Source organism: Suricata suricatta, chromosome 12 (genome assembly GCF_006229205.1).
Source record: "Suricata suricatta isolate VVHF042 chromosome 12, meerkat_22Aug2017_6uvM2_HiC, whole genome shotgun sequence".
In the NCBI taxonomy this organism is placed as follows: domain Eukaryota; kingdom Metazoa; phylum Chordata; class Mammalia; order Carnivora; family Herpestidae; genus Suricata; species Suricata suricatta.
This window is the reverse complement of record NC_043711.1, coordinates 93,577,663-93,589,993: the sequence shown is the minus strand read 5'-3', so window position 1 is coordinate 93,589,993 and position 12,331 is coordinate 93,577,663. Positions and strand designations below refer to the sequence as shown.

Sequence of the window (12,331 nt, the reverse complement as noted above, 5' to 3'; positions counted from 1 at the left end):
TAAATTTAACCAACAGAAACCATCAAAACCTCGTCGTTGAGAAGTAGTACAAAATAGTAGAAATTCAGGCAAACCAAATTCAAGCACACCTTTTTGTTAGCCTGGTGGCCTTGGGAAGACTTAGTCTCTGATCATGCAGAAAATGAGGATACACAGTCTTTACCTCATAGAGACAGTAAACAACAAATAATAATGAAAAGTAGCTGAAAATAGCTACTTATTAATGACAAGGTTTTACATAAAGTTTATAAGCCATTTTTTACTTTGTAAGAATCACATTAAAAACTCAAGTCATACTGACCTTGGCAAATACTAAAAACGCTAATGTACCCACTGCATTAAATATTTGATTTCTATTTTTTAAACCTCAAACTTTATTCAGGAAAAAGATGATGAAACCTCACAAAGGCCAAAATAGCAACTTACAACATTTTCTTACGGGAATTTAAAGAGTAAGCTGACTTGCAACAACCCTGATGATCTAGCCCTGACTCCCACCCACCTGTTTCACGGAGCAGTGCTCCCCACGGCACCAAGGCTGTTAAACTCGCTTCTATCTCAATCAGCAGTAAGATTTCTATCCTATCGTAAGGACGTCTGTCTGATCATTGTGCCGCTCTACTTAAGTCAAAGCAAAATCATATTATTTAAGCAAAGACAAAAACATAAAACCTACCAGAGAATTTAAATAACAGAAAGCTAAAACATAAGCTTTAAGCCCAAAGAATAATGATGGGGGAGGAGACCTTGGAGCGGGATCAGGAAATTATCAGCCTACCCCTGTCCTGCAGTATCACACGGCAATTTGCGTTTTCGTGAATCAGGGGCCAGTGGATCCAAGGAGTTTTCTCCTATTCCGCTCATTGTGACTGTACATCAGCAACTAAGAAAGAATGGTGATAAAACAAGAACATTATAAAACATCCAGGATACCTATAAAGGTGTCATTTGCTTGAATGGCTGAATCTTGTAATTCAGAACTACTTTCCCTAAATGGTTAGGTAAGTCTTAGTAGTCTTTATTATAAACAAGTACTCGGAAGACAACGTCAGGAGTTCACATTCCAGTTTAATTCTGCAGAATGTCCAACACAAAGACTAAAATATTTCTCAAGTTTTATTAAAAATGTGTACGTTGAATACTCTGAATACTTCAAAGAATTAGGAAGATATCTTCTTCATATTTGATAACAAGACAAAGAGACCACCAGCTCTCCAAGTGATAAAATCCTGGGGTGCCCAGCTGGCTCAGTTGGTAGAGTGGGCGACTCTTGATCTCAGGGTTCAAGCCCCACATTAGGTGTGAAGATTACTTAAAAATAAAATCTTTTTTTTTTTTTTTTTAATCCTAGGGGCGCCTGGCTGGCTCAGTCAGTTGAGCGTCCAAGATTCCTGGTTTTGGCTAAGTCATGACCCCAGGGATGTGGGATCGAGCCCATCCATGCTGTGCTCTCTAGACTGAGCACAGAGCCTGCTCAAGATTCCTTCCTTCCTTCCTTCATATTCTCTCTCTCTCTCTCTCTCTCTCTCTCTCTCTCAAGTAAAAATAAATTGAAAATAAGAAAAAAGTCCTGAGTTTTATCTATCTCAATAAGAGACCAAGTAGAGCTTATCCTGCCACTTGGTAAGGAGTCTTCAAATGATAAAAGTCTACCTTTTTTTTTTCCAGGCTATTTTCAAAGTAGCACATTGCTTTCCTTTAAACCATTTCATTAATATTTATTACCCACTGTTTTTCTTCTATGACTTCAAAAATAATCCTAGAACGTGTCAATAATCCATAAGCCCCACTACGTGAGGCCTGGACAGTAGACACACAATGAAAAGTGCAGTGAAGGGTGGGAGGATTTCATGAGCTGCAAATAGCAACAATCATTTTAGTAACAACTGAGGGAAATATAGTATGTTCTGGTTAAGGATTCAATGATAAAAGAAAATAACATAGGGAGTTTCTTGTTGAAACAAAAACAGGTTTTAACATTCAGTAGCTCATAATTTTAAGACCTCTACTAAACCTTCAGTTACAAATAATTTTATTGGTCCTAAATTCATTGTTCTAAAGAATCCCCAATCAAGAAGTTGGAATGTTCCAAACTATTTTTTTCTTAATATGTTAAAATGCATCTTACATTCCACCTAGATTTTTAGACCTGTACTGAAGGACATAAACCTCCACAAGGTGGCACAATACTACGGAGAGAAGAGACAAAAATGCAAAATTTCACACAGGATGCTAAAGAAACTTAAAAAGCATAGCCTGAAAAAAAATCAAAATCACATAATCATTAACCAAGAGTTCTAGATAAAGAAATCATCTGTACAGATACTACAGGTATGAATTAAATACCAACAAAATTCATTCTACCTGTAAGTTTGGTGGTAAAATGTAAATCAAAGCTGAAAACCTGAGAGGTTTCCTAGAGTATGGTTTTTTCCCCCACAACGTTAAGTTTAAAAAAAGGAGAGAAAAGAACTTAAATGTCTTTTTTAATAATGTTTTTAATGTTTACTTATTTTTGGGAGAGAAACGGAAACAGAGTGTGAGCAGGGTAGGGGCAGAGAGCGAGGGAAACACAATCTGAAGCAGGCTCCAGGGTCTGAGCTGTCAGCCTGGAGCGTGATGTGGGGCTCAAATTCATAAACTGCAACATCATGACCTGAGCTTAAGTCGGACATTCAACCAACTCAGCAACCCAGGCACCCCGAGTAATAACATTTCTTTATGTTAAAAATATAATCTAACAACAGCCAAAGTATGGAAAGAGCCCAAATGTCCATCGATGGACGAATGGATAAAGAAGATGTGGTATATATGTATACAATGGAATATTACTCGGCGATCAAAAGGGATGACGTCTTGCCATTTGCAACTATGTAGATGGAAGTGGAGGGTATTATGCTAAGCAAAATTAGTCAGAGAAAGACAAATATCATTATGACTTCACTCGTATGAGGAATTTAAGATAAAAAAACAGATGAGCATAAGGGAAGTGAAGCAAAAATAATATAAAAACAAGGAAGGGGACAAAACATAAAAGACTTAAATATAGAGAACAAACAGGGTTGCTGGAGGGTTGTGGGAGGGGGGTGGGCTAAATGAGTAAGGGGCATTAAGGAATCTACTCCTGAAATCACTGTTGTAATAATATATGCTAACCTGGATGTAAATTAAAAAATAAATTTTAAAATTGGGGGGGTGGGGGCGGGGTACATATATATAACCTATTTCCAGGGGCACCAGGGTGTGTCTGTCGGTTGAGCATATGACTCTTGATTTCAGTCCAGGTCATGATCCTAGGGCTGGGATCAACCCCTGGGGTTAGGATCATTGCTGAATGTGGAGCCTACGTAAGATTCATATTCATGCATTCATTCATTTATTCATTCTCTCTCTCTCTCTCTCTCCCCCTCCCTCCCTCTCTCCCCAACTCAGTCACCCTCTCTCAAATAAAATTCAAAAATTAAAATACTTGTATAAATATATGCATGTTATATAGACATATGCATATGCGTTATATAACATATATATATACAAAACATAAAACCTATTCCATATTCTGGGTATTATTTCCTTACTTTGATATTAAACATAAACTGAATCCCCAAATTTCAAACTATTTAGTGAATAAATAGTATTTTTTAATTTGAAAGACATAATTTCTTCTATATTTTCAGTATTATTTCAACTTTCTTTGCTGTTAAATATTAAGCCAAATGCCAGTACAGGGGAAGGTCTCTGGCATGTTAATAGGTGGTGAATTAATATTTTGCATGAACAGAACATTCAACTTATTAAGTCATACTTCAGAATTCCCTTCATTCTAATCTATATAAAAGGTAAAACCTTTTCTGAAAATTTATTTATTTTGAGACAAAGCATGTGCATGGGGGAGGTGGGGAGGGGTGTAGAGTGAAGGAGAGCAGGGGAGGGGCAAAAAGAGGGAGAGACAGAGAATCCCAAGCAAGCTCCATGCTGTCAGCACAGAGACAACAAACCCTGAGGTCATGACCTGAGCTAGATCAGAGTAAGATGCTTAACCACATGAATCCCCCAGGTGCCCCGAAGTTAAAGCTTTTGTAAATTTTCACTTCTACACTTGATATAGGATGTCACCAAAATGAGTTTTAAAGGCACACATTTTATCAACAGAGAATTGAAACCACGTCAATCTCTTAGTATGGAAGAAATCAATAATCATAATTGTCAGTCTAATCAACTAGGAAATACAAGTCGTTCACATTAAGCCAATTTTTATGTGCACGTAGAGAAACATAAATGTATCTACATGTATCCATGTATACGCAGCTCTTTCTCTTGATCTGGCATAACAACAAGCTACAATGTGCATGACTGTCCAGTCTGTGTGTCGCCAAATTTACTCCTTCGCTGAATCCACTGACCTCTAATGACAAAGGAAATTATCCAGCAATGCACTAACGCAAAATTCTAATGTAAAACCATGAAGGTTTCATTAAGATAAAAAATATTTCTCATATTTCTTTAAAAAAAAAAACAGATTTGCCCATTTCTTTTCTAGTTGTTGCTCAGATATGAACAAACCTTGGTGCCATATCGCGTTTGCTGCACAACACCGAGGCACGCCAAGGTGGCTTAGTCAGTTAAGCGACTTTTTTTTTTTTAATGCTTATTTATTTTTACGACAGAGAGAGACAGAGTGCGAACAAGGAAGGGGCAGAGAGAGAGAGGGAGACACAGAATCTGAAACAGGCTCCAGTCTCTGAGCGGTCAGCACAGAACCTGATGCAGGGCTCGAAGCCATGAACAATGAGTTCATGACCTGAGCCAAAGTCGGACGCTCAACCGACTGAGCCACCCAGGCGCCCCAAGCGACTAACTCTTGATCTGGGCCAGGTCATGATGTCCCAGTTAATGAGTTGGACCCCCGAGCTGGGCTCTGCACTGACACTGTGGAGCCTGTTTGGGATTCTCGCCCCACCAAGCCCACCCTTCCCTCACGGGGTGTGTGCATGCGCAGTACGCTCATTTTCTTCATCTCTCTGAATATAAATAAACTTAAAAGGACTTGAGGTGCCTGGGTGGCTGTCAGTTAAGTGTTGAACTCCTGATCTCAGCTCAGGTCACGATCTCACAGTTTGTGAGTTCAAGTCCCATGTTGGGACTCCACACAGACAGCATGGAACCTGCTTGGGATTCTCTCTCTCCCACTCTCTCTGTCCCTCCCCTGCTTGCACATGCTCTCTCAATAAATAAATAAACACATCAATAAATACCTTAAGAGCACATGATTTCCAAGAGTGAATGATATCTTAAAATAACAGCCACCCAGGGGCCCCTGTTTATTTGGTATTAATCTTCATTGCAAACAAAAAAAAATCAGCAAGAAAATGTTCAATATGAAAAATCACAAGTATTTCTGCTTAAAAAATGATACTTTTCAGCATATACAACAGCTAATACAGTTATTCCTGAGCACAAATGACAACTACTTTATATGTAGCTTTCTGTTTATTTGGTGGGTTGTTGTTTTTTTTTGTTTTTTTGTTTTTTTGTTTTTTGTTTTTTGTTTTTGTTTTTTTTGATAGAGAAAGACAGAGAGTGAGCAGGGGAGGGGCAGAGAGAGAGGGAGACACAGAATCCAAGCAGGATCCAGGCACTGGGCTGTCAGCACAGAGCCCAGTGCGGGGCTTAAACCCACAGACTGTGAGATCATGACCTGAGCTGAAGTTGGCTGCTCAACTGACTGAGACCCCCAGGGGCCCCTGTTTATTTGGTATTAATCTTCATTACAAACATAAAAACTCTAAGTAGCATTTGTTTTACTTGCCAGGTCTGCTGTCCACTTCTCACTGGCAGTGATGGATTCAAAAGCATCTGTCTGGGAGGATATATGACTTATGCTGGTAAATTACTCTTTCTGAGGTATGAAAGGTCAATGTTTACATACACATCCTAAATCTAAATCATTTCCAGTCAGTAGTCAAGAATTGGGATCGGAGGGGAGAATACATTACATACGAGGTCCATGAATAATTGCCCCCCCAATCTAAAAGTTAAGAAACGTAAATCAGTAACTGTAGAGCTTACATTTTTATATCTTAAATTATAACCCATCTAGGCTGGAGAATTATGGAGTTGGTAAAATCCATATTCAAAGAGGAAATAATAGAGCACAGAGTCCCAAAGTATCTTTGATAAGAACAGTCTTGAATACTGAACCCTTCTAAATTCTGACTCCCCACAATTAAAAATCATCTACACAGTTGAGTAGAAAATTAGGACCTCAGTATACACCTGCCCCCAAGTAGCCTGTACTCCTGAAATCCCTCACGAACCCAACGATGACTTGCACAGACATTCTCAAGTTGCTCAAGAAGAGACGGCAGCTGCAGGGACACACCTCAACCGCACGTCCAGGTAGAACACAATCCAGTCACAGAAGCTTTTTTTAAGCCCCTGCTACCAGAGTATAGAAAAGGACTAGAGTGGAGAACTTTTCATTGAATCAGAATTCAAAGGCCCAGAATGTATTTAGTCTTTCAATGTGAACACAGCCATCTGGACCCTTGAGCCATTTTTACAATATTTTTCCTTTTGTAAATTGCTTCTACCAAAGAGCTCTATACGATCTACAATAAACGTATTAATATGACAACGCACACACTAGGCTTACTTCAAATACAGAATAGTAGCAATTTAGGGGCATTTGGGTGGCTCAGTCAGTTAAACGTCTGACTCTTGATCTCAGCTCAAGTCTTGATCACAGGGTTTTGAGTTCAAGCCCCACATCGGGCTCCACCCTGGGTGTAGAGCCTAGTTTAAAAAAAGAATAGTAGCGATTTAGAATAACTTTCAATGCTTTCCAAATCTAACGTTACCTACAGTAGCTCCATTATTTGAAAAATTGGATTTAAAATGGACAAAAATCTTATGGCAACTGGTTAAGAGTTCCTTATATAATTACTAGAGGCCTTTCCATACACAACAGGGTATGGTACATGTTTAAGCTCAGACATGCTCAGAATACAAGCTTAACTGCTAAAAAAACAAATATTCCTAAAGTAAGTCAGACCATTTTACTTGTCACTCAAAAACCATGCTAATGTTGGCATATGACTGAGCAGCGACAACCACTTACCTACAGTGAAGACAGGAGGAAAACCCTGACTGTGTATCACAAACTAGCCAGATGGACAAGGACACAGGAAGTGCTCCTCTCCCAAAGAAAAAGATGCCAATCAACAATGCTGATGCCCGTCAGGTGAGCAACATGCCGGGGGAGGGGCATGACAGGGGCAGGGGCAGGAGCTAAAAAAAGCCATGCCAAAATGGGATGACAGGTTGGTTATCCGGTAAATCTTAAATGGCACAGAAACCAACTAAAAGACTTCAACTTTCCTAAATTAATAAGGGAAAGGGAAGGGGATAACTTTTGTGGTGGTGCAGTGCTGGGCATATCACATTTTCTGCTTAATCTCTCACAATGACTCTCCAAGATATGTACTATTTATTCCCATTTTACAGATAAGGAAATAGCTAAATAACTTTCCAACAGATCACACACAGATACTGGATGGCAGACTGGGACTCAGACTTCATAACCAACAAATCTATATCAAATGTTCCTTGGGTATTTTACCCCTCACCAAAACTAAATCAGTTTTATTGTTGAATCACAACATCTCCAACCAGTTACTCCGAGAATCTCTTAGCTCAGCAGTAAGAACACTGGGAAGTGGCAGACGTGGGGGGGTCTGTGAGGGGCAGAGGCAGAGGCCAGGAGCCGCTCACACTCAATGGGAACCAATGCTGTCCCTCCTCAAGCCCCCCAAAACCCACCACTAGTCTCTTAAGTCACCAGATAATTTACCCTCTAAGGGGGTCTATTACAGCAAGAAGAAAATGTGAGGTCAGAAAAGCATGAACTATGCCCTAAAATAGTCTGTCAGGTATTTTTATTCTTGAGTTTCCTAAGATTAAATGCTGGGGCCAAAAACTCTGGACTATCCCACCAGTAATTTAGTTTATTCATCAGGCCTGTTTGGCTGACTTATACAAGGTATGATTAAATAAATTTGCTAATTAGGGAATGTTCCTGGGTATCTCCAAGAATCACAGTAACTTGAGGAAAATTTTCAAACAACAATTGGATTTGAAATGATTTACTGAAAACCACTTAAAGCTCTATGTAAAAGCAGAGAGTGCCCAATCCAGTTAGGGGGAAAAACTGCCCTTGGGAAAAAATATGAGACATTCAGATAAATCACTACCCAAAACTGAAGTTCCAAATTGACACTCTTACTCGAGACAATTTAGTATATAGTCAAAGCGCTAATCCTACAAAACTGTATTTTCTAAACTATCAAGTTAAAGGTTTTATTTTAATCTGTGGTGTGGCTGCAGGAGAACCAGCACCACAGAGCAAAGCACTGAAGGAAACACACCTGTGTGTGTCTAAGAGACCATGGGGGTGGGGGGGGTCATAAACATGGACCACCACGAAAGTTCTTCATTGACTATTGCCTCTTCCAGTGAGCATCTCCTACTTTTATGCTTTAATTCAACCCTACAAAGAGGACAAGAGCTGAAAGGAGACAAGGAGAGAAAAGGGAGGGAAAGCTTCAGATAAAAAATGGACTGACGGTATCCTGTTGTTTGATTGCTGATAACCCGTTATGGGTATTTAGTAGGATCAAGAAAAAACTACCTAATGCAATCCATTTTCCAATTTAATTCCATTTCAGCTCAATCATGTGTGTGCGCAGAACCGTTTCCGGTCCAGGAAGCAGAGATGAGTGACAGCACACGTGGCTGCAGCTCTCAGGCCGGCACGACCCCAACAACACGATTTGGGAAGCACTAAAATGAAGGCACTGTGTCATGGGAACAGAGCTGATAGGAACCGACCAGCCTATAGTTGTTGTTTTAAAAAGAAAAAGCATATAAACAGTGTCTACAGTAAACTACCTTGGTGCGGACACATGTGGAAATGGTACACTCTCGGGTCCTGGTCATTCTTTGCCTGTCTTTAGTTGATACCGCCGGCAAACTTGAAAAGGGGCTGATAGAGAACTAGAGAGTAAAACGTCCTATGTGTAATATACAGATTGGGCTGAAAAGCATCCAAATGTAAATTAGCAGCTATCTTATCCACAGGTTTCATTCTCTCTTCTCCCTTTGTATGTCTGGCCTTTTCATTCCCAATCAACAGGCTGACTCTGGAGCCCCTTCCCATTTATGGTCCAGTTTGAACCTGACGAAGTTGAATTTAAACACCAACTCTCTGGAGGCTTTGCTACCGGCGCTGGGCATACCAATTAGCCAAAGCAGGTGTTAGCTGCAACTGGAAGCTTGTTGCCAAGAGACTTATGAACCTCTACAGAAGCCGAGGAGTCGAAGTTCGCCAACATACACTGTGCAGAGGGAATGAAGCCAGCCAATTCCATCTAAATCAAATTACTCTCTCCTGACAGCATACTAACTACCCAGATAATTCTTTAGTTCTTTTAAAAGTAACGCTGATCCTACGGTTTAATGCACTGAATCTCTCATACACTGACTCTCTCGGATCTAACCTGAGCTTCATAAACCTGATTTCAGCTTCACCCTAAAAAAACATGCCTCCAGGCATACTTCCTCCTCGGACCAGCACCAGCACCAGCAGCAGCCCCCACATGATCTATGGTGAGAGATTCTGACAAAGGATGATCACGAAAATATTTCCTGTTTTGTTTTCAAGTCATTCATTTCTTCATAAGTCCTCCCTTCATCTCTTTTCCATCTAGAATACTCCTACTCATCCTTCAAGATCAAGTTCAACTGTCACCTCTAGGGAAACCATTCAATTTCTCACAATTAGACAAAGTTTTCCCTTCCTTATCCTGATGCACTTTTGGTGCTTTTACTACACTGTTTTACATACTGCATTCTGTTCACTTCTTCGTCTCCACTTTCTACACTGCAAGCTCGAAGCCATTACAAAAACTTGTAGGAGGGGCACCTGGCTGGCTCAGTCAGTAGAGCATGTGACTCCTGATCTCAGGGTCGTGAGTTTGAGCCCCATGTTGGTTGTAGAGATTACTTAAATAAACTTTTTTTTAAATACATAAACTTTAAAAGAGAGAGAGAAAAACCTTGTACAAGACTCTTTCATTACTAAGTCCTTCCTCATTCTTTTTTTGCTGCTCCTACCCACCATTCACCTGGTTCTTTACCCAACTCCTACTCTTCTTTTCTTTGCCCTCCCCTCAGCGGCCACCGTACAATCTTCCTTAAAATACAGAGAAGATACAAGGGGGGCCAGGAGGATATTAAAAACTCTTGGAACAGTTTTGCTTCTTGTTGACGTGTCATTTTTCACTTGGGTATCCCCACTCCAACAAATATAGTGGCTCCAAGCTGCCTATTGAAATAAAACTCAAGGGTATGACTCCTTCAGTTGATTTACTATGACACAGTGAAAAGACAACAGGGCTTTGTTGGAATTAAACTTGAGAGCTGAATCTCGATTTTACTAAAAGAAAAACCTTTGTCACCTTTAAAAAGTCTTATCACCTGTTAAATCGAAGAATCACACCTCACATATTCATATGTTATATGTAAGCATGAAAAACAATACAAAGCAAGCAACGGACAAAGGGAATAAGGTGATCCTTCAATACCAAGAACAAAGATGTATGTTCAGGAACACGAATTCTGCTCTCGTTGAAAAACAAATAGCTACAAACATCCCATATGGCAACAAATTAAAAGGTTTCAGACAAATAAATTAGAACTATTGACGCTCTCCTCAACTTCATAGATTCACAACATTCTGCCACTGAAATAGTGTGGTGGGGGGCACCTGGGTGGCTCAGTCGGTTAAGCCTCCGGCTTCGGCTCAGGTCAGATCTCACGTTCGTGGGTTCGAGCCCCACGTCAGGCTCTGTGCTGACAGCTAGCTCAGAGCCTGGATCCTGCTTCCGGTTCTGTCTCCTTCTCTCTCTGCCTCTCCCCCTCTCATGCTCTGTCTCTCTCTATATCAAAAATAAATAAAACATTAAAAAAAAATTAAAAAAAAAAAAATAGTGTGGTGGGTAGTAGCCAGCAACCAACAAAACCAGAAAAACAGAACAAACTACTGGCACAGACAGCTCTGTGCTCTTAAGATTCGAAGGCGTAAGGATACACAGACATCTTAAAGAGAATTCTGCAGCAGATATCCGCCTGCAAACGTATTAGGTAAAGCACATAGTGGTGGTTCATTAGGATCCCGTTTAACTTCTGGATCTGTGGTTTAATTTTTCCTTGACAGATGTAAATATCTCTACATCAAAATTATTTATACCTAAGGTTGTCTCTTGGCATATGATGAAAATATACACTGCAGAGAAAGAAAGAGAAGACAAGAGAAAAACTACGTTTTTAGCCCCCTTGGGTATATGGTAAAGCACTGGATTAAGATAAGCAGAGGTGAGTTAGAGGGGTAGGTGCACAGAGCAGAAATAAAATCTGATATAAACTCAATTAATAAGCAATAAAAATGTAAAAAGGATCATGTGCCCCATTCTCTCCTAACCCATTATATCTGCTTCAGAGAAGGAAAAAAAAAGATACTAGGAGAAATCTTAAAACTTAAGAGCAGACATTAGCCACCTGGTAACGAAAGCGGCCACAGGAAGCAGCAGTAAGCAAGCAAGAAGGACACAGGGACCGTAGGTCAGCGGGTAACGCTCTCAAACTGGAATGCGTGCAGAGGGAAAACGCCAGTAACAGGACACTCCCCCTGCAGCACGGAAGTCAGCCGCGTCCGCCAGTAACAAAAACATAAAGTAGCTACAGAGGGTCAAGCTGTGACACTAACATAATAAAAATTAACAATATGGAACCCGAATTAATTTTTCGAAGAAAAATACTAATGGCAGAAAAGAGAGCTGTATCAAGGCTAAAACCCATCTTAGCTAGATTTCCTTCTTTAAATGCAAAGACAGTGGAGGGGCGCAGGTGACTCTGGATCTCAGGGTTGTTACGTGTGAGCCCCACAATGGGTGTAGAGATCACTTAAAAATAAAATATAAGAAATAACGCTTTAATAAAGCAAAGATACTGGAGCAGATGTTCTCGAATGCAGTGACACAACATGGCAAGTCTGACTCATGAGACTTCCTGAGTGGGGCCTCAGCTCCGCTGCAGATCGCTTGTGACTCAGTCCTGCTTGCTGTTTCCAGTGTCTTCTCTCAGCGATTAAAATTCCACTCCTAGCCTGAATAACTTTAAATTCAAAAAAGTCCTTTTTAAAAAATGTTTCCATATTCCTGTCAGTTACATGTCTGATGACAGAATTTATCTCTTCAAATAAATCTTCACTATCAAT

The 12,331-nt window shown here is 40.1% G+C and overlaps 1 protein-coding gene across 13 annotated transcripts in view; it reads right to left on the bottom strand.

Annotated features, from left to right (window-relative positions):
• Window positions 1–12,331, bottom strand: part of NCOA3 (nuclear receptor coactivator 3) — a 136,301-nt gene that overhangs the window by 31,693 nt on the left and 92,277 nt on the right. For 12 of the 13 annotated variants that reach the window (XM_029916161.1, XM_029916159.1, XM_029916163.1 and 9 more), the window contains one exon: window positions 779–883. In XM_029916161.1, the coding sequence (XP_029772021.1) occupies window positions 779–864 (86 nt within the window). In that variant the 5' untranslated portion in view covers window positions 865–883. Of the gene's footprint in view, window positions 1–778; window positions 884–6,652; window positions 6,747–12,331 lie in introns of those variants that run through there. The other variant, XM_029916166.1, reaches the window with a different exon arrangement.